The following is a 22,927-nucleotide window of genomic DNA, read 5'->3' on the forward strand; positions in this document are numbered from 1 at the left end:
AAACAGTGCCAAAAAGTTGAATGCTGGGAGTTCTTTAGAATGCTGGGAGTTCTTTTGAATGCTGGGAGTTCATTTTATCTATAATATATTCCTCCTCTTCCATTTATTTCCCTGCCTAGCTGATCACTTGTGTTTACAAGCAAGGCAGTGATTGGATGTGTAAATAAAAAAAAAAGACTCTGGGAGGAGGGCAGCTAATGAATACACAATGAGCAAGAGAAGGGAGGGGGGAAACAAGAGTCAGAAAGGATATGATGTCAGCATTAGCTTGGCAAGATGGCCACTGCCTAGAAAAGGATTTTCTGCTTTTCCTTTGTAAAATTCACAGGAATCATTACGTGGATAGCACAATACATCTGTTATGTAAGTAGAGGTAGTATATATCTACTTACATATGTGGTTTTTATTTCTAGGTTAGCATGGGTGTCGCTTGTTCTTTAAAAGGAAATACATAGTAATCTGCTAATTACGATTATGCCAAATTTTGTGTAATTTTTTGCAATTATGGACATATGTAATTAGGATTTGAACATTCAATTGATTTTGCGTAATCCGTTCGTAATTTCACGTAATTCGTAACATTCTGTAAAGTTTTCTGCCGACTTAGCGGTTATTAGCAAAGCCCCTATACATCTTATCATCACCAAAATTGCTACGTTTTGTTCAAGAGTATGGTGGGAACAACGGCAACGTTTTTCAAAAAGACCTTGTAGTTTTTGAGAAAATCAATTCTAAAAATGCAAAGAAAAAACATTTTTTAAACTCAGAAAAATGATAGTTTAAAAAACATTTTTCCTTTGCATTTTCAAAAATGATTACCTCAAAAAGTAAAAGGTCTTTTTAATTTTTTTTTTTTATCTTATTCCTATTATTACCCTTAAAGGGAACCAGAGCTGAAAACAATAAAGAAGTTATACATACCTGGGGCTTCCTCCAGCCCCATACGCGCTGATCGATCCCACGCCGCCATCCTTCTCTGCCCGCAGCTACGAGAACCGGCTACGCGCTGATCTGCCAGTCGGAGCCAGTCTAAGCATAGCAGAGGGCGCACTTCTCCTGCGTAGCCCGGCTCCGATGACGCTAGCGACGAGAGCCCGTTCTCGTAGATGCGGGCAGCGCTGGACGGCGGCGTGGGATCGATCCGTGCATAAGGGGCTGGAGGAAGCCCCAGGTATGTATAACTTCTTTTTCATTTTTTCATATATAGTTCATCTCTGATTCCCTTTAACATACTCCGCAATTTTGGTGACGATAGTATGTATGGGGGCTTTGCTATTATTATTATTATTTATTGTATTTATAAAGCGCCAACATATTACGCAGCGCTGTTTTAACCGCAAGTCAGCACGCAGTTACACGATAATTATGCGAAATTCCGATTCCTGATTGCGTTTACATACTAAATAAATTACGTTTTTTCCTGAAATTTTGCATTACTAGTTTGCATCATAACTGCAAAGTACAATGCAAAATTACGATTATGCAAAATCCATGCTCATCACTAGAAATAAATATGTCAGCCTCCATATCAGTTCAGGTGTGCTTTATTGGAGAATTCCATCCACCATCACCATTCAGCAGCGTGAACTTAGGCGTGCGCGTGTATGTGTGTAACAGCAACACGTCTGCAGTCATCAACAATCATGCAGGGGTACGGGAACGCGATAATACAACAGAAATCTGCCCGTGTTAGTACCAATAATGTTGCCATAAGTTGCCTCAGGCAGTTTCTAGGCTAAATTGCACCCAGGGCGAGGGTGTAAAGATTGGATCCCCCCCACACCCCCACCCCCGTGGACTTGTGAACCCTTACTCTTTAGGGATAGTCACACAGCCACAGGTCACAAGTAGATCTGCCTACTTACTAGTGACCAGCCACTCATCCAGGAGGAAGCAGGGACCAGGAAAACACACAGGCGAAGTGAGCCTGGAAAGCTGACTTCTCCATGGGCACCATGCACTGACAGCCTGCAGTACCGCTACAGGACATCAGGTGTCATCACACGTTGGTAACGTGACAACGACTTCACGTCTGATGCAGGTAGCCTAGGAGGAGTGAAGGAAGGTGATCGCACTGGCAATGTTTTTTCTTTCATTTGGCTGCACCACACGTCACCAGCTCGCTAGTGGTTATGTCCTTCTGCCTGCGCCCCACTTCTTCAACTTGTCGGTCTGCGCTGCACTGCCCAAGAAATGGCCCTGTGTTGCCTCTTCATGACAACATTATTGTAGGTTTGTGCATCAGGCCCATTGAATCTAGTTTGTGGAGCACTGATCAATCAATTCCCTGCGCAGAATGCTCCCAGCCGCTGGAAAGACGGAGGGAGCACATTGCACATGTGTCGACTGGCCACGACTGGCCAAGGTTACAGGACCATGGAGGAAGCCCCAGGTATGTAGAAAACGTTTAAAGTTACTCATCTCTGGTTTACTTTAAAGGGAACCAGAGATGAACGTTTCACACAAAATAAACATATCAGTGGATAGCTTGTAAAGAATAAATGCTCTACCTGATAATTTAGCCACTCTGGTGTGCCTTTTTTAGTGTTTTTTACCCATTATTGCTTCAGGAAAAATCCAATATGGCCGCTGGCTCATATCCCTTCTGCTTCCGGGTTATGAGTTGTTCTGGATGTGCTGTCTAGGCTATATGAGAAAGGCTGCTGCAGCCTTTCATCTGTGTGCTTTCATTTTGGTATGATGTGCAGCTGCCTGTAGGAAGTCTCTCTCATAGGAATGAAACTGCAGTCATCATCATTATCTATGCAGAGTGCACACAGAGCACACAGATCATATTGCAGCCACACTTGTCTGTTTCAGAGCTTCGGTCTCAGCAGCAGCAGCCCCTCCCATGTCATCAGAGCTCTCAGTATGCAAAGCAGGAAAGCTGAGCCAGGAGGGGGCAGGCTTGGGCTTGAAAAGACTCCACAGAAGAGTGACCCAGCTATAATGATTCCAGGTCAAACCTAGACTGAGCCAGTCGGGGATTCTTATCACAGCTGATAATAGCCTAATTAAGCAGATACGAATGAAACTAAAAGCAGGGTAGGTGTTTACTGTCATGTCCCCACTGATAAATGTAGTAAAATACATGAGGATGCTTCGTCTCTGGTTCTCTTTAAGGACATATGCAGTAGGAACATTGAGCTAAAAGAGAAAAGTCTCCCGGCACTGTTGACTATATGCAAACAGTGTATAATTTGTAAAGTTTGGCAATGCAGGCAATACTGAAACTCAAATACAGACACATATTCCCAGACAGACAGTGGTTAGAGGGTGATAGTTGAAGCCTGACCGCTGTTTCGACCCCTACGGTGCTTCATCAGTCACCTGCCACCCACTCTAGTATGTTTGTTTGTGTTTGAGTTTCAATATTGTCTGTGTTGCTACATTGTACAAATAAAAGACTGTTTGCATATAGTCAGCAGAGACGGGAGAATGTTCTCTTGTTCTTCAGTACACATAAATGAATCATCTAATATTGTTTTTAGAAGGGGGAGCTATCCTGTTCATTGAACTGCTTTGTGTGGGAAAATCCTTGCTATGCAGCCATGTTGACAAAAACAGCATGAATCTTGGATGATATATTCAGTTTTAGACCAAGTCTCTTCCTGGGAGTAGATCGAAGCTAGACAGCACTGGAAGAGTAATACCTGCGCAAGACAGGATATCTACTACACCAACAATGAGTGCCCAACACAAGCATTATCACGATGGGGACATGAATGCAAAGGACCTTGTAGAGACTCACTTTTCTCATGGGCAAGTCGACATAGTCGAAGAGAGTACGGGCTTCCCTATGATGGTTATGCACAAAAGGGTTTCAAAAGGTATGTGGCAGGAACACACTGGTTAAGTGTTTTTGTGGAAGTGGGGCAATTTTTTTACCAAATATTTTTTAACTAAAGTATTACCCCCCCCCCCCCCCCCGCCAGTAATTCTCAGTTTTAGGAGCTGGAAGCGGTGAGTCCGAGCTCAGTTCGGGGTTGGCTAAAACTGCTGCTCCTATTGGCTCCACAGTCCAATGTATACACACAAACGTTTTTTTTTTTGGGTGAACCAAAGTTCTCTTTTATTCTTCAAAATTATCCTTCAGAAAGCAGGTGATAAACGTAGATATGACATCAGACCTTCGTTTCACAAAAACATGCCAGGCATGTTTTTGTGAAACGAAGGTCTGATGTCATATCTACGTTTATCACCTGCTTTCTGAAGGATAATTTTGAAGAATAAAAGAGAACTTTGGTTCACAAAAAAAAACACGTTTGTGTCTATACATTGGACTGTGGAATTATTTGTAGGGGTGGAACCACACTACTTTTTTATCCTGTTAGTGCTCCTATTGGCTGCCTGGTTCCCGCGCGTGATCAGTGCTGTGCAGCGGGACCCAGGCTTCTCCCCCAGACTCTCTGCCTCCTCTTCGGCCGCCCATGTTCCGCTCTGATTTTGGGGACACGGGGGCCAGGCTTCTTCCCCTACTATCTGCCTTATAATTAAACATAGTGTAAACGTTGGGCAGCTAGCCAAAAAATGGTCTACACATTTTCTAAAGAACAGCAAAAGAAGTGGCAGCGCTCCTATGCAGGCTGCAACTAAAGTTATTACCAAGAGAGATGTGCAACGCCCCTCATCCTCCCGACCCTGAGACTTAAATACACACCATGAATTCAAAACAGATGCAAACGATGCACTAAACCCTAAAACCAGATAAAATTGAATGCAAACTGATACACATGGATGCAGCTAGCCAAAAGTAGACTTACATTTTTGTACAACAGGAGGAGATGGCAGCACTTCCAATATGCTGACTGCACCTGAATTGACCAGATTCATAGATGTGCAGAGCCTATACTCTCCTTATAGTTTGAGCCTCTCCTTATAGTAGAGCCTCTCTCCTTATATTTTGCCCTGGTGGTCTAGTGGTTGCCCATCCTTCTGATAGCTTTCCTTGGCGGTCTTCTTATGTCCCCTCCTATTTATAGCTGTCCCCTGACATTAAAAACAGGGAGCACCAAGAGCCCCAATAGTGTAATACGTACTGGATAAGGTGGCAATAAATTCGTATTGCTAGATACTCACAAGTCAGGGTTACCAGCAGGCAACCACTGTAAAGGCAGGTGGGGAGATTATCCTGACCCCACTCAGGATTAAGAAGTCGCTCTCTGTAGACAGGAAAAAAGGGTAGCAACCCTCCCCCAAGGGTGGACTCAAAATTGTATACAATGAACAGAGGCGCCAAAAGTATAAAATGAGATTAAATGAGCTTAAAAACCAACTCAAATGGCAAAAATGAAGGAGGAAGTTATGGTCCTACCTCCCTCAAGCAGACACGACAACGACTGCGATTCAGACAGTTTGTCAGACCTCTGTCAGAGGTGCTTAACTTGAATCCTTGTGCAGATCGCTTGATACTCCTCCCTGTATTGCCTGATGAAGCGGGATTGAGCCTGCGAAACGTGTTGCAAATTTTTGGGGGATTTTTTTTTGTTTCTAATAAATGTGTTTGACTGTCTGAATCGCAGTCGTTGTCGTGTCTGCTTGAGGGAGGTAAGACCACCACTTCCTCCTTCATTTTTGGCTTTTGAGTTGGTTTTTAAACTCATTTAATCTAATTTTGTACTTTTGGCGCCTCTGTTCATTGTATACAATGTCCCCTGACATTAGTGGTCTCCTTTCCCTTTATATTGTTTTCCCTGGTAGTGTAGTGGTTCCCTCCTTCTCTCTCTATATTTTTCCCTGGTAATCTAGTGGCTTCTTGGCACCTGCACGCACGGCACTGCATAGCACCTGACTTGGGAACTACCATAGACTGTATTGTTATTATGGCTATAGCAATGCAGGAGGAAATCGTCGTAATTTGGGTGCTGGCATTACTCGGACCCCCAATTACGCCACCAGAGGACATGCTAGGTAGTCAGTAGGGGAATATATTTTTTATATACCCCTGATTTGCCCAACTTCTCCTCGAAAGATGACTGCCACTCAAATAACACTTACAAATCCAGTGGTCCAACCACCCCCTCACCATCCCCCTTATAGCTTTCCCTGGTAGTCTAGCAGTCTCCCCTCCCTCCCTATAGATTTCCCTGAAGCCTAGTCATCCTTCTCTCTCCTTTTAGCTTTTCCTGGTAGTTTAGTGATTCCCACTCCCCTTTGCCCTTGCAGAGATTGGCAGCGGGGAGCAATGCTGGTAGGTATCCCTCTCACCTTTCCCCATTCCTACCAAAATTACAGTGCTCCCATGACTCATACTAATGCCAGCCACCTTTACTCTATGTACCAGGTTATGGCTTGATGACATCATCAAGCTGGGACAGGTACCTGAAAATACAGGAGGCCGGGATCAGTAAGAGCCATGGAGTGCCACACCTGCTGTAGGTAAGTGCAAAGGTCAGAGTGAGAGAACACGTATCAACATATTTTTCTGATACAGATCACTCCCAAGGGGTAAGGATAGATGGAAGAGGGGATAGGATGCCAGGGTAGGATACATTGGTTAGTCCCATATGTCACCTGGTGGGTGAGGAAACCAGAGAACCGGTTTAAAGGTGGACTCCAGACATGATGAGGCCCCCTGCTGGTGGGCAGTGTAAGTCCAAGGAAACAAGAGTTAACATTGCCACCAGTAGGCAGAAAGCGACAGGGCATGGTTTCTTATACGAAGTACATATCCAGAGCCATTGGTGTTCAATATCATGCATATAGCCTATCAATGTAATGCAGCCAAAGCAATCCATATATAAACAGCTAGTTCAGGCTTAAACTGGCCTTCTTCATTCTAAACTGGGATGGAAGAGGTGCCCTGAAAAAAAGTTCACTTGTTTTGATAGGGGAGAGATACAAAAAGGCTTAACTGAAGCAGTAAACCAATGATATAAGAAAATTAGGTTCTTTAATGAGAACTAAAACAATGCGTTTCCTGGATCACAGCCTGCTTCCTCAGGGCAATACAGTGTCTCAAGAGAATAAAAGATCTGTCACTAGGAGTGCATTTTTTATCTTCTGGAAGGTCTTCGGAAACATACCAGGGGCCATATGCAATTCACTTTTTCACCTGAGTTTTCTCCTAGGAGATTATTTTTTATCTTCTATTTAAAATAATTTTCCAATACTTTTCAACTAAAAAAGTACCAGACAGTAGGTGAAAAAGTATTAGCAAAATAATTTTGAGTATTTTCCTGCTTTCTGGTGGCTTGGAAGGCATTTTATTGACAAGTTTATTGGAAAATTATTTTAAATAGACGATAAAAAATGATCTCCTAGGAGAAAACTCAGGTGAAAAAGTGAATTGCATAAGGCCCCAGATGTCTTCTCTTCTCATCTTCTCATTGTAAGGCATGCATTGGCATGGCTCTGTGGGTAAATAATGGGAAGTAGGAGTTCTACAGAGTAGCCATTGATATCAATAATCTATTTTACCATTAAAAGATCAAAGTAGGCAAAGGTCTTGGGACCTACATTCTTTTTATGTCCATTGTTATTCCAAAACAGAATTGTAAATGAAAATATCTTTTTGTTCACCTAGCACAGACATGGGCAGAGTTCAATGTTCTTCAGTCATCCTTTCTCAGCTGTTCCACTTTCTTTTTACCGCAGGTTTGCTAAAGGGATCAAAGTTGCTTGATTTCAGCCTTGGATCTTCAGTCTACCAGCTATTTCCACTCTGCAACATATACAAGGAGATGTATGTGTTGGAATTAACCGACAGCCACATTGACCACATGAAACTGTGGTTGGATAAAGATGAAAAGGCTACTGATTGGTCGTTTGCTGCCAAACGGGTGTGCCAACTGGATGGAAATAGGTATGTAAATTTATGTAAACAACTTTATGACTTTTCATCATGACATATAATTGTCCTTTAAAGAGTAACTGTCAGGCTGCAAAAGCTAATTTAAACCTCTATTCTCCTGTGGTAAACAGTTTAGAAGGAAGCCAAAAGGCAATACTGAAGTTAAAAATCTCTCTTACTATGATGTGTGTTGAACAGCAAGGCTGGTTATTCCCAAGCTCTGAAGGAGGCTGGCAGGACGCATAACAGATACTGCAAAGCATTCTGGGGCTGCTTCTCCCCAGTGCACTACCTTGGGTCATCCCCTTCATTTCCCTATCACGCCCTGAGCCTACAGGCTCATGTTACAGCAGCTTCTAACAGCAGCAGCCTAAACTCACAGCACTGAAAAATCACAGGGCACATGTTCCGTTAGAGTATACTGCATGAGTCCGCTATTGTTCCTAGCCACATGGCTAATTAATATTCACTGCACCGTAGTGTTGTCCATTAGGATCTTTTTTTTGAGTCTAATCATCAGGAAGCAGGGAGGATATGACATCACAATTGGCTTCATAGGAGACAGACAAACATGGAACCTGCCATGAGCTGTCAGGAGCATCATTCTCTGCAAATACTATATAAAAATTCTGTGAAATCCAAACGTGGACAGTGAAATGCATATGTAATGTAAGTAGAGCCAATATTTAGCTACTGATATATGTGTTTTTTTTTTCCTCTGAGACCCTATACCTAACAGCTCCTCTTTAATCTCAAGGCTAGGTGTGGTTGGCACAATTACTGCAAAGGGAAAGCTTTATGGGATTTCTACAAAATGTTGTATCTCATTCCAGCATATTCAATTATTATTATTATTATTATTAATTTATATAGCCCCAGCATCTTCAGTGATGTTGTACAACAAAACAGGGTATAATAATACAAAAATAAACAATACAACAGTTAAAAATACAAGACAATGGTGGATTACAGCTGATGCAAGAAATAAATCAATTACAGATTTTTAGACGGGTGGAAGATACAGCCACATAATACACGGCATTGAAAGACAGAAGGGGAAGAGAGCTATACACAGAGGCTGGGTCTGGCTATAGTGCCCAGCCTCTGTTGTTAGTTGAATATTCCCTAAATCACAGCTACTCACCTACCTGGTTCCAATCGCCACTCACTCGCCGCCGGACTCCTCCTCTCTGCATAGCCGCTGATACACACGCTGCTTCCTGCTAAACAGGAAGCAGCGTGTGTACACCCGGCTATGCAGAGAGGAGACCAGCGGCTAGTGAGCGGCGATTGGAATGCAGGCAGGTGAGTAGCTGTGTATAGCGCTTCCCTGCGCACTACTCTGCAGTCTGGAGGGGGGAGCATGGAGGGCAGCCCGGGGAGAGGAAGGAAGGATTACAGTGCACCCCCTCTAGGGCGGCTGGGGTCACCCCACCTGGTGCAGGTCGCACCCCCCGCATCCCCGTCACGACGCGTATGCGCTGACGTAGATCTCATCGCTGTACATTGTAAATAGATGGCAATTACCGCTGGGAGCCTGATGACGGAGTGCGTCGTTCACAATCTCCTGCAAAACACATCCCCGGGACTTGACGTCAATCACCGTTAGGTGGTCCTGGGGGAGCCATCGCATTTACGCCAATCGGCGTGACACGGTCGTTAGGAGGTTAAATATCTATATGTCCACAAGTGTCATAAAAACAGACCGGTTTTTATAGGGCGTACTCAATTTTTCACATGACTCTATGTAGTATGTATTTTACTAATTTTCAAGATAGTGGTCCCTTAAGACCTCAAAGCCCCTTCAAAAAGTTACATAAAGTGCTGTTTTGTGGTACTTCCCATACTCTCATCTAAAGGCAACAAAATATGGAAGGTAATCAACATGTCTGTGTAAAATGTGTTATCTCTAGTCACTGGAGAGTCATACTGTTGTCCCATTTTTGTTTCTTTTTGCTCTCCAGGAAAGACTGGAGAGAGCTGGAAGATCAAGCCAGGCAAGCTGTTAAAAGTGTCTTAAAATGGGAAAACCATGAAACCAACCCTATAGATCCTAAACTGGTGCCAGAGGTTGACTGTGTGATCAGCATGTATATATTAAGTGTCTGTAAGACAAAAGAAGAATTACAAAACACCCTGAAAAATCTTGTTTCGCCACTGAAGATAGGAGGTCACCTGATCTGGTTTTTACCACTAAACATGTCCTACTACATGGTTGGCCAGCACCGTTTCTTCGTCCAACCCATCAATGAGAAGACATTTCAAGAGTTTGTGATTAATGCAGGATTTGTAATAGAAGAATCAGGCTTGATGAAAAATGCAGAAAAGAGTGATTTACGTGACTATAGTCATGTGGGCTATGTTGTGGCTCGTAAGGTTTAAGAGGTATAAAAGTCAGGGTCAGGCTCTTAAAGCACACCTGAAGTAAAACAAAAACAAGATTTAGCCACACCTAGGGCTTCTTTTAGTGCCCCATAATCTAAGAGGCTCCTCAGTTCTTTTGGCCTCCTCTCCGTCATGCTGCTGTCACCCCTCTTTAAAATCTTGTAGCTAGGGTGCCTGCTCTGTCCCATCCACATGCCTTCTTGAACACGCTCCTGAGCTGATGTGCATGGCAGCCCTGGTCAGACTGTTTAGTGCATGTGCAGTCATACTGTAATTCTTTCAGAACATGATACGCATAGAATGTTCTTACCATGTCTGCATGCACAAGTGATGGGGTGCATGATTGAGGATGCATGCCTATGATACAGAGCATGTGCTGTAGCTGTGTAGAGATGGCCCGAACAGTTTGCCGGCAGACAGTTCCTGGCAAATTTCCGCAGTTCGTGTTTTCCGCGAACTGCGAACATAGGGCGTGTTCGATCCGCCCCCTACTCATCATCATGGAGCCGAATTTTGACCCCTTACTTCACAGCCAGCAGACACATGGTAGCCAATCAGCTAGCACCCCCTCCTGGGCCCCCAACCCTCCCTATAAAAAAGCAGTTGCGGTGGCCATATTGGATTAATTATCTGCTGGCTGCTAACAGTTAGTAAGAGCAGGGTCAGACTTGCTGCAGATAGGCCTGTGTTCTTGTTCCTCACTTGCTGTGAAAGCACCCCAAACAGCCTTTTTGAGGGCTAGCACATCGGTCTCCTGTGTTGTTTTTTTTTTGTGTGTGTGACACACCACAGCCCACTGTGTGCACACTACTGCTGTTGCTACCAGGGGTGTGTAACAATAGACCCTGCAAGGGATGCCTCCGCAGGGGGGCCCAGATGCCAAAGGGGGCATGTGGGGGGAAAAGTTTGAGAGACTGACAGCTAAGGGCATGGAGAAAAAAAACGTATTCTGCTCTCACACCATTGTTATATTGACTGCATGTGTCCACCACACAGATAAGGAATCATACACACTTTGGAATTTGTACACTGTCCCTGCTCCCTATGGTTCGTAAAAAACATCTGGCTCTCACTGCTGCAAAGTTCTAAAGACTTGATGTACAATCTTAGAAACAAAGGAGCACATTTTGAAAAAAGTTGTAGACTTTCCCTTTTCAGCAAAAGGATTCCTAGATTATTATCACACGGGCTAATGACTTTATGGCCTCTGAATACTTTTACAACTCAATGGAGTGGAGATTGATGTCTTATGGTACATACACACAGGTTACAACTGTCGCTACAACCGCGTGGCACGCACATGTTGCAGCGAAAGATCCCCGTGTGTATGCCGCTCGCGCCACGAACCGTCGCTAGTCTGAGCTGTCGCCGGGCAATTGACTTGGTCAATTGCTGGCAACAGCTGTCGCCGCAACTTCGACGCAACTGTCGCTAGTCCGCCGTGTGTATGCGGACTAGCGGCAGCAACTCCATACACAATGTATGGAGCTTCCGGCGGGGGGAGGAGGAACCTTCGGCGACAGCTTCCGCCGAATCTCCGTCCCTCTGTGTGCCGTGTGTTGGCTGTAGCACAGAGGGACCTGGCGACGGACTGTCGCTAGTCTCTTGTCTCTAGAGAGACAAAAGTCCCCCGTGTGTACCCAGCATATCTGTTGCTGCTTCATTAAGAGCTTGTTATCTTATACTGAGTCCAAGATCCCGTAATAACAGTATCAATCAGTGACATTCTGAATGTTTTGCCAAAGTTACATTGATACTATATCTTACGTTAAGCATGTCATTGTTGTTCCTCCATATAGCATGTGCTCTCATGTAGTAGAAGCAGTAAAGTGTTGTACCGTGTTAGCCATGAGTAAAATAATACATGTAGTAAAATAATACAGCTGTGTGTGTATGTATGTACTGGGAGCAGAGCTGCAATGAGGTAAATAGATCTGGGGGTAGCATAGATTGCCTGATGTTTCCTTTAAGTCTAAGTGTTTTTATCTGCATGGGGAAAACACATTGGTCCTCAGTTTTCCTGTGCAGAAAGCGAGGGGGGTGGGGGGCCCCATCCAAAGTTTCGCAGAGGGGCCCAGTGAGGTCTAGTTATGCCCCTGGTTGCTACATTAAGTTGCATGCACAGTACCATTCCAGTGGATTATTATTTCACTGTATTCTGATAGTACTTTTACATTACTCTGTGTGTGACACATCACAGCCCACTGACACCCAGAGCTGTGCATAATGTGATTTCTGCCCTTTAGGGATTAAAACCTGACTTTGCGTCAACTCCGTAATTTTTGGTGGGACTTTTGGCAAGGATCCCACTCCGGCATGCCACAGTCCAGGTGTTAGATCCCTTGAAACAACTTTTCCATCACTTGTGTGGCCAGAAACAGTCTTTGTAGGTTTTAAAATTCGCCTGCCCATTGAAGTCTAAGCCAGTTCATCCGTTTTGCCATTTGCGGAAGTTCGCGTTTGCTGTTTGCGAATGAAAAATTCTATGTTCGCAGTTGTGTGACTCAGCTGGGTTGGAGTTGACAGCAGCATGACAGAAGGGAGGCCAAAGGAAATAAGGGGCCACTTTGATTATAGGGGCTGGAAGAAGCCCTAGGTATGGCTAAATCTTGATTTGTTTTTGTTTAGTTCAAATGTGCTTTAAAGAGTAACTGTCAGGCTGCAAAAGCTAATTTAAACCTCTATTCTCCTGTGTTAAACAGTTTAGAAGGAAGCCAAAAAGGCAATACTGAAGTTAAAAATCTCTCTTAGTTTTGATGTGTGCTGAACTGCAAGGATGTTAGACGCAAGCTCTTAAGAAGCCGAGAGCCGCATACCATACAGCAAAGCATTCTGGGGCCCTCCCCTCGGCTGCTAGTGATAAGTTACAGGGCTCGTGTTACAACAGCAGCAGCGCACAGCACTGAAAAAACTCCCGGTAGAGTACACTGCAGGAGTCCGCTATTGTTCCTAGCCACATGGCTAATCAATATTCACTGCACAGTAGTGTTTTACATTACCGTTCTTTTTTGTGAGTCTAATCTTTAGGAAGCAGGCAGGACATGACGACACATTTGGCTTCATAGGAGACAGACAAACATGGAACCTGCCATGAGCTGTCAGGAGCATCATTCTCTGCAAATACTATATAAAGATTCTGTGAAATCCAAACGTGGACAGTGAAATGCATATGTAATGTAAGTACAGCCAATGTTTAGCTACTGATATATGTGTTTATTTTCTCTGAGACCCTATACCTAACAGCTCCTCTTTAAAGTCCAACTAAAGCCAACACTTTTCTTTTTAGTCTTCTTTAATAGTAAAGCATTAGAACCTATGTTGGGTATTTGATTGCTTTTTGGAATCCAACAGGGGAAATGGGACAAGTTTCTACACGAAAGAAAATTAACATGACAATCTCTCGAAAGAAAATGCCTCTGCCCTCTCTCCTTGTCTTGCTTTTGTTCTGCTGAAAGTTGTATTTTTAACTGGCAAGCATTTCCTGACATGCTATAGTAGCACTGTGGTGATGGTGGGAGCGAGGATGGGTGCTGGTAAGCCTTTACTGAAAGTAGACTTGACCCTGTTTAGAACTTTTGCAGCATGGGTGGGGCACCAGGTTCACAGATGAAGCTTGAGGCATGATTGCCAACAGCAGTGTTGCTAGGATCCTAAAAGACACGGGTCCCCCAGAGGCACAAAGAAAGGAGAGGGAGCGTGGTGTGCAAAGCATGGCATGTTGAAAAGTGGGTGTGGTAATGACTAGCTGTGCTCTTCCGAGTAGGTACAAGTATGTAGCTACTCAGATTCGAAATGTAAATTAAACAGCTGCCTGTGACCATGAGATACGGGGGGTTAACCTACCCATGCATCCGTCGGATCTTATGCGTTCGATTCATGTCACACATCACGTCCCACGTCACTCTCGTGTTTCCTCCTTTCGGCTTGAATTGACATGGAACGCAAATTGTGACGCAAATGGAATGCAAAGGAATCCGATGGACTGATGGGTAAGTTAACGCCCCATCTCCAGCAGTCACAGCTGTTTAATTTACATTTCGAATCTGAGTTGCTACGTACTCATAGCTACTCGTAAGACCACCGCTAGTAATGACTGTTGGTGGGCGGATCAAATTGTAATGTAACATATTAACAGGGCAACTCTAAGACAGTGTGTCTGAGTTTCCCATCAAAACATACCCAGCAGCATTTACCCAATTGAAATAAAAAGGCATACCCCACCCCACTGGAAAACAGTAAAGCCCCCTGAAATCCCTGGTATCAGTGCTGGCACCTGTAAATAACAAACTACTACTTACCTCTGTGATGACTTCTCTGCCATCTGCCAGTGTGGCTCTCTCAAATGCAGCATCACCACTAGGGATGAGCAAGACCAGTGCAACGCGAAACTGTCCTGGCGTGCATGGGGGCCATGGGGCTAACCCACCTGTGTCAGGACCCCACACCACTGCGCTGCACGCTTCACATCCAGAAATTAGGCTGTGAATGTGGAAGTGTCGGGAAGATGGAGAGTAGTGTGCAGCACAGTGTCAAAAGGGGGGCAACACAAGTAAATTAACTCTCTCTGCTGTGGCCTGGGCCCCCATACATGCTCAACCTTAATGCCCACCCCACACTAAGATGAGCACTAAAGGCAGGCAATAGAAAAGCTGCATACGCACCCCCTCACACTCTCTAACACACTGAAGTGTGCAGGCCAGTGCACAGACTGTGCAAGATCCCTAAAGTCCTAATGGCATACAGCCCAACCATCCTGAATGGGAGGTATGATAATGGCTAGATGATGTCATATGGACTTTGAGGATCTCACACTGTCAGTGCACTAGCCGACACACTTTAGTGTTCAGCTCTGCTTGATGCTTAATAAGCTTGTGTATTTATTATTACTGAGTGAGCAAGTAGATTTAGCCCCCCCCCATCCTAGATATTAGACATATTAGATCCTGCTAAGAGACACACAACAACAACAAATAACATTTGTAAAGCGCTTTTCTCCCGTAGGACTCAAAGCACATAAGCATGGCTCAGACCAATAATTGGTTGATTGGTAAATTGTGGTCCAGAGGAAGAGCTCTATAAGTCTGGAAATGCCAGGCTAAACAGGTGGCTTTTCAGTCTGGATTTGAATAACTCCAGGGAAGGGGCTGTCTTTACTGAGTATGGTAGGAAGTTCCAAAGGGTAGGAGCAGCATGACAGAAAGCTCTGGCTTCAAAGGTTTTGAGGTGCATTCTGGGAGTGACCAAGTTTATGGAACCTGCTGATCTGATCACACACACACACGCACACACGCACACACACACGCACACACACACACACACACACACACACACACACACACACACACACACACACACACACACACACACACACACACACACACACGCCTCTCTGCCCAAAGCAGTGTTGGCTCTCTCTTCTACTCAGGGCTGGATTACCAACAAGGCAAATTAAGCATTAGCTTGGGGCTCCATCTAAGGGCCCCATCAGCCAACCGAGGAGCCAGCATCTTACATTCTATCAGCCACTCCCTGGCTGGAGCCCCTCCGTGCCTCAACTCCTCTCAGCACTCTGCTGACAATGCAGCAGCATGTGATCTAGCCCAGACGAATGAGCAGCAAACAGCGGCCGTTGCTATGGTGATGTGGACGCATGCCAGCTCTGCTTACTCCAGCCCAGTTTGTGCAGTCAGACATAGACTGATGTCAGCAGTCCCCGGGGAGGGGGCCCAATCTGTAAGTCCGCTTAGGGCCCCATTCAGTCTTAACCTCCCTGGCGTTCTATTAAGATCGCCAGGGTGGCTGCAGGAGGGGTTTTTTTTAATTTAAAAAAAACCTATTACATGCAGCCAACTGAAAGTTGGCTGCATGAAAGCCCACTAGAGGGCGCTCCCGATGCGTACTTCTGATCGCCTCCGGCGATCAGAAGTAACAAGGAAGGCCGCAATGAGCAGCCCTCCTTGTTTCGCTTTCCTCGTCGCCATGGCGACGAGCGGAGTGACGTCATGGACGTCAGCCGCCTCCGATCCAGCCCTTAGCGCTGGCCGGAACTGTTTGTTCCGGCTGCACTGGGCTCGGGCGGCTGGGGGGACCCTCTTTCGGCGCTGCACGCGGCGGATCGCCGCGCTGCGGCAGCAATCAGGTAGCACACGTGGCTGGCAAAGTGCTGGCTGCGTGTGCACCTTTTTTATTTCATCAAAATCGGCCCAGCAGGGCCTGAGCGGCAGTCTCCGGCGGTAATGGACGAGCTGAGCTCGTCCATACTGCTAAGGAGGTTAATCCGGCTCTGCTTCTACTGCTGCAAATGTTGTGCTGCTGCAGCCAATTATAATTGCTGCCAGGTAAAGTGATTGAATGTGCTGCTTTGGCCATTGAGAATTGGCACCTGATAAGCTGAGGGGAAACTGCAGATGTACTGTGAGTCAGCCTAGAGAGAGTGGCGCCAGTGCCATAGCAATGGTCACCGGCACCAAATGAGATTGGCCATGCTGTGGACCCCCGAATCTTGGCCACTAACGACGCATCTGATCGCTGACAAGCTACATTGAGAAGCTGAGACTAATAGGAAGAGTAAGCCAGAGTGTGGTGTGACTATTTTGCTTTGCTAAAAGTCTCTTTAGCATTCAATATTATTAACTGTTTAGTCCTGCTTGCTTACAATTTATTGTTGTAAGATTTGTTCTGTCTCTGTAGACCCTGAGCTCTTGTACCACCAGGACTTTGTTCTGAACTGCCAGGCTTTAAAAAAATTAAACAGTTTTTTGAAAAATGTCTCTTGTGTCTCATTCCCCTGCTGTACACCTTACTGTAAAATGTAAACATGCTGACAAGTTCATCAGATGAGTACCGTCACCAAGGTGAGTAGGTGGAAAAAAAGGGATACAGAATAAACCCCCACAGCTTAAAGTGAAATGTCACTATTTTCGAAGAAAAAGGAACATAACTCTGGGTGCTTCAAGTCCTACCCCATGGAGCCACATTAATCCATGCCGTGCACTGATGATGATTAACCAATCCGAAAAAGTCTGTATGCATATTGGATTAATGTGGCAATGTATGTAACGATAGGTGTCAGCAACCAGAGAGAGAATCTGATTCTTGGCGATCTGCAGTATCCCCAAGAATACAGATATACCTGATTATTGGGGATCTGCAGAATCGCCAATAATCAAATATGTCTAACCTCTAGACACCTGAGTGTGTAAGTGTTTTAGTGCAACAGTAACCTTTGGACCACCGGGGTAGCAGGTGGTCCAATAAGTAGAGAAGACTCTACTGCAGTCAAGGACACCTGGAGAGGGAGTCCCTGACTGATAAGGAGCAGTGTCCCCTCTGTAGAGCAGGGGACCCCTGCGGGGAGGCTGGCCACCCTGAGGGGGGGTGACAGCCGGAAGGTCAGACAGGCCGTGTTGGCAACAGTGTATCAGATATGCAAGGTACCAAATCAGAGATCAGAAGAATAGTCAAGTAAGCTACAGGTCATAACAGATATCAGAACAAGGCCTAGTCTGAGGTGTAAGGTCCGTGATCTCAACACCCTGGAACTATGCTAGAGAATAACACAGATGATATACAGTATTCCTAGTCTGGGGTGTGAGTGCCGTGATCTCAACACCCTGGAACTATGCTAGAGAATAACACAGATGATATACAGTATTCCTAGTCTGGGGTGTGAGGGCCGTGATCTCAACACCCTGGAACTATGCTAGAGAATAACACAGATGATATAAAGTAACTGGCTAAGTGTGGATTCCCAGGTCCTCCTGGTTCCACCACACTGAAGGATCTGACTAAGGTCTGAGTGCTAACACATAGGCATTCGCAACGCCAGACAACCAGCAACTGAACAGCAGGAGATATATATAGTAAAGCGCCCCACAGCGCCGCCCGGCTCCATCAACCAATCACTGACTGAGCAGGAATCAGCTGACTGCCCTGATCAGCTGATTTCCTCCTACTAGTATAAAGAGCTTGTCTTGCAGCGCGCGCGCGCGTAGCTCTCCATCTGTGTGCACTACTAGGTCCAGACAGCGCAGGCACATGTTGCTGGACGCACTGGACGCGGAATCCGCCGCCTTACCGTCGGAACATGCGGCGGCCCCCACGCCATTCTTCCCATGTGCACCATTAGTTCCAGATAACCCAGACGCATGCTGACGCGGACAAACCACCACATCAGACGCGGAATCAGCTGCCTTACTGTCAGAACATGCGGCGGCTTTTCCGCTATTCATCACAGTACCCCCCCACGAGGAGTGGACTCCGGACACTTTCCACCAGGCTTTCCAGGATGTAAATCATGAAACTTTTTCTTCAAATCCTCCGCATGCATGCGGCAATCTGGCACCCAAGATCTCTCCTCTATGCCATATCCTTTCCAGTGGACCAGATACTGCACAGAATTCTGCACCAAGCGAGAATCCAGAATCTTTTCAATCTCATACTCTGGTTGGTCATCCACCAACACAGGGGGGGGGGGGGGAGGAGTCCACCTGTACAGCTGGTTTCAACAGGGACACATGGAACGATCTCACACCTTTCATGTTGGGTGGGAGATCAATAGCATATGTGACATTATTAATCTTCTTGGCCACTGGAAATGGTCCTATAAATTCAGGACCTAGCTTGGGTGACAATTGTTTCAAGGCCAAATGACGAGTGGACACCCACACCAGATCTCCAGGGGAGAATCTCCACTCCACAGACCGATGTTTATCTGCCTCCTTCTTCTGGGTCTGAAAAGCTTTCCCTAGGTTCCTCTTAACCATTCCTCAAATCTCTTTCAAGGCCCTCTGCCAGTCCTCCAGAGCTGGAAAAGGAGTTAATGCGACTGGCAAAGGAGCAAACTTAGGTGATCTACCTGACACCACTTGAAAAGGGGAATACCCAGAGGAAGAGCTTTTCAGATTGTTGTGCGCAAACTCTGCAAACGGCAAAAACTTTACCCAATCAGTTTGCGCATCAGCAACATAGCACCTGAGAAATTGTTCCAGGGATTGGTTAACTCTCTTGGTCTGGCCGTTGGTCTGAGGGTGGTAGCCTGATGAGAATGCGAGTTCCATGTCTAATTGATGGCAAAAGGCCCTCCAAAATTTTGAAACAAATTGGACTCCCCGATCTGACACTACATTTTCCGGAATGCCATGCAGCCGGAAGATGTGCTGGATGAAGAGATCAGCCAGTTCCTGGGCCGAGGGGAGTCCTTTCAGAGGGACAAAGTGCGCCATCTTACTGAAACGATCTACTACCACCCAAATTACCGACTTGCCTTCAGACCGAGGGAGTTCACCCACAAAATCCATGGAAATATGAGTCCAAGGTTCATTGGGGACTGGCAAAGACTGTAACGTGCCCACGGGGGCCTGCCGAGAGGGCTTACTCCTCGCACAGATCGTGCACTCCCTTACAAATTCCTTACAATCAGACGCTAAACTAGGCCACCAGTCACATCTAGACAGTAGATCCTGAGTTCTGGTGTCTCCAGGATGACCGGCATTCTTGTGAGAATGAAAAAACTGTAGAATTTGTAACCGAAAGGGCAGTGGCACAAACATGACCCCCTCTGGCTTCCCCTCTGGAACATCCTGTTGATAGGGACTCAAAGTGGTTGACCAATCTCTCCAAGTCTCAGTGGCTGCCAGGACCATCTTTGGAGGCAGGATAGTCTCAGACTGCACTGACTCGGGTTCAAAACACCTAGAGAGTGCATTGGCCTTGATATTCTTACTTCCGGGAGTATACGTGATTATAAATCTAAATCTAGCAAAAAACAGGGACCACGGGGCCTGACGGGGACTAAGTCTCTTAGCCCCCTAGATATACTCCAAATTCTTATGGTCTGTGTAAACCGTGATAACATGTTCTGCACCCTCCAGCCAGTGTCGCCATTCCTCAAAAGCTAATTTGATGGCTAGAAGCTCCCGGTTGCCGATGTCATCATTTTTCTCGGCAGGTGAAAATCTGCGAGAAAAGTAAGCGCATGGATGTAGCTTGCCCTGCAATCCTGACCTCTGTGACAATACCGCTCCTACCCCCACCTCTGAGGCATCAACCTCCACAATGAAGGGAAAGGCGACGTCGACATGCCTCAGTATTGGGGCAGAACAGAACAGCTTCTTTAGAGTCGAGAAGGCCGTATGAGCCTCAGGTGTCCAATGATGAGTATCAGCCCCTTTCTTGGTGAGACTGGTGAGAGGAGAGATTATGGTAGAGTACCCCTTAATAAATCTTCTGTAGTAATTGGCAAACCCCAGGAACCTCTGGAGTGCCTTCAGCCCCACGGGCTGAAGCCAGTCCAGGACAGCAGAAACCTTTCCTGGGTCCTTCGAGAGACCAGAAGTGGAGATGATGTAACCTAGGAAGGCTACCGACTCTACCTCAAAGAGGCATTTTTCTAGTTTGGCATACAGCTGATTCTGTCGTAACCTCTCTAATACCCATCTGACATGCTTGCGATGTTCACCGAGGTTGGATGAAAAGATTAGTATGTCGTCTAAATAAACCAGAAAAAACTTCCCCAAGACTTCCCTGAAAACTTCATTAATTACCTCCTGGAAGACGGCTGGCGCATTGCACAACCCAAAGGGCATCACCAGGTATTCGTAATGCCCGTTCGGTGTGTTAAAGGCCGTCTTCCATTCGTCCCCATCTCTGATGCGAACCAGATTGTATGCACATTAGAAGTCCGGGACAAGGGGCGGCTACTCTGCAGAGAAGAGTCATCTACCGCAGTGACCAAGATTGGTTGATTCAAGGGAAGCATGGGTATACCCAATCTTTTTGCAAAGATTGGGTATACCCAAAATCAATAACCAAAATCAATAAAGGCTTCCGTAGAAGCAGTCTGACCCTCCCATGTGACCGAACAAGGGAGTAACAGACGACCATTATGTAGAGGTAAAGACTGCGCGCCCAGGGTATTACCTCTAACTACACCTAGGCGGCAGCGTTTCCCGACTTCTTGGGACAGTTCCGTACTATATGACCCTCCTCTGCACAGTATAGACAAAGCTGCTCCGTCTTCCTACGATTCCTCTCTGAACGAGCTAATTTGGAGTGACCAATTTGCATTGGCTCAGGTGGCGGTGAGATAGGTGGAGATGTGGCATAAGTGACATATCTAACCCTGTCTTTACCACGGGTTTGCTTTTGGTATCGCACCCGTCAATCCACACGCACTGCCAGAGAGATTGCTTCCTCAAGTGTCTTAGGTTCAGGGAATCCCAACATCAGCCCAGAAACTGCGTCTGACAACCCCGATAAAAAACAATCTAATAGTGCAAAAGCCCCCCACCTAGCCGACCCTGACCACTTCCTGAACTCAACCCACTGGATCCTTGCCTTGACGCAAGGTTTTTAGCTTCCGCTCAGAGGTAGACGCAATGTCTGGGTCGTCATAGATTATGGCCATGGACTCGAAGAATTCTCCAACTGACCTAAGTGCTTCATGCCCTGTTGGTAAATTATACACCCAGGTTTGAGCATCCCCTGAGAGTAAGGTTTTGATAAAGGTAATTCTCTGTGCCTCTGTCCCTGACAGATTAGGCCTCAATTCAAAATATGACATCACACGATTCTTAAAATTCTGAAAGTCAGATCTATGGCCAGAAAACTTTTCCGGTACAGACATTCTCAAGTCTGTGACTGGAGGGGATCGCACTGAATTGACAGTCGTCTGTAGGACTTGTAGTGACCCAGATAAAGCAGAGATCTGGGCCTGCTGACCTTCCATCACTCTGATGAGATTTTCCACCGAGGTGGTGAGTGTGTCCAGACGAGTGCTAAGTGCGTCCATATTGTTTTGGTCTGGCGTTCTGTAACGATAGGTGTCAGCAACCAGAGAGAGAATCTGATTCTTGGCGATCTGCAGTATCCCCAAGAATACAGATATACCTGATTATTGGGGATCTGCAGAATCGCCAATAATCAAATATGTCTAACCTCTAGACACCTGAGTGTGTAAGTGTTTTGGTGCAACAGTAACCTTTGGACCACCGGGGTAGCAGGTGGTCCAATAAGTAGAGAAGACTCTACTGCAGTCAAGGACACCTGGAGAGGGAGTCCCTGACTGATAAGGAGCAGTGTCCCCTCTGTAGAGCAGGGGACCCCTGCGGGGAGGCTGGCCACCCTGAGGGGGGTGACAGCCGGAACGTCAGACAGGCCGTGTTGGCAACAGTGTATCAGATATGCAAGGTACCAAATCAGAGATCAGAAGAATAGTCAAGTAAGCTACAGGTCATAACAGATATCAGAACAAGGCCTAGTCTGAGGTGTGAGGTCCGTGATCTCAACACCCTGGAACTATGCTAGAGAATAACACAGATGATATACAGTATTCCTAGTCTGGGGTGTGAGTGCCGTGATCTCAACACCCTGGAACTATGCTAGAGAATAACACAGATGATATACAGTATTCCTAGTCTGGGGTGTGAGGGCCGTGATCTCAACACCCTGGAACTATGCTAGAGAATAACACAGATGATATAAAGTAACTGGCTAAGTGTGGATTCCCAGGTCCTCCTGGTTCCACCACACTGAAGGATCTGACTAAGGTCTGAGTGCTAACACATAGGCATTCGCAACGCCAGACAACCAGCAACTGAACAGCAGGAGATATATATAGTAAAGCGCCCCACAGCGCCGCCCAGCTCCATCAACCAATCACTGACTGAGCAGGAATCAGCTGACCGCCCTGATCAGCTGATCTTCCTCCTACTAGTATAAAGAGCTTTTCTTGCAGCGCACGCGCGCGTA

General features: G+C 46.0%; 1 protein-coding gene across 1 annotated transcript; it reads left to right on the forward strand.

Moving 5' to 3' along the window:
* The first annotated feature begins 3,544 nt into the window (after positions 1–3,544).
* Positions 3,545–16,943, forward strand: LOC137562797 (indolethylamine N-methyltransferase-like). Its single transcript, XM_068274492.1, has 3 exons — positions 3,545–3,830; positions 7,597–7,804; positions 9,757–16,943. Exons 1-3 carry the CDS (start codon positions 3,686–3,688, stop codon positions 10,172–10,174), a joined length of 771 nt encoding a protein of 256 aa, XP_068130593.1. The 5' UTR covers positions 3,545–3,685; the 3' UTR covers positions 10,175–16,943.
* The last annotated feature ends 5,984 nt before the right edge of the window (positions 16,944–22,927 follow it).

This window comes from Hyperolius riggenbachi, chromosome 3, assembly GCF_040937935.1.
Source record: "Hyperolius riggenbachi isolate aHypRig1 chromosome 3, aHypRig1.pri, whole genome shotgun sequence".
Taxonomy (NCBI): Eukaryota; Metazoa; Chordata; class Amphibia; order Anura; family Hyperoliidae; genus Hyperolius; species Hyperolius riggenbachi.

Coding starts and splice junctions, on each gene's coding strand:
- LOC137562797 (XM_068274492.1), top strand. CDS start 3,686: ATGAGTGCCCAACACAAGCATTATCACGATGGGGACATGAATGCAAAG. Junction 3,831..7,596: donor GCACAAAAGGGTTTCAAAAG/GTATGTGGCAGG, acceptor TTTTTACCGCAG/GTTTGCTAAAGGGATCAAAG. Junction 7,805..9,756: donor TGCCAACTGGATGGAAATAG/GTATGTAAATTT, acceptor TTTGCTCTCCAG/GAAAGACTGGAGAGAGCTGG.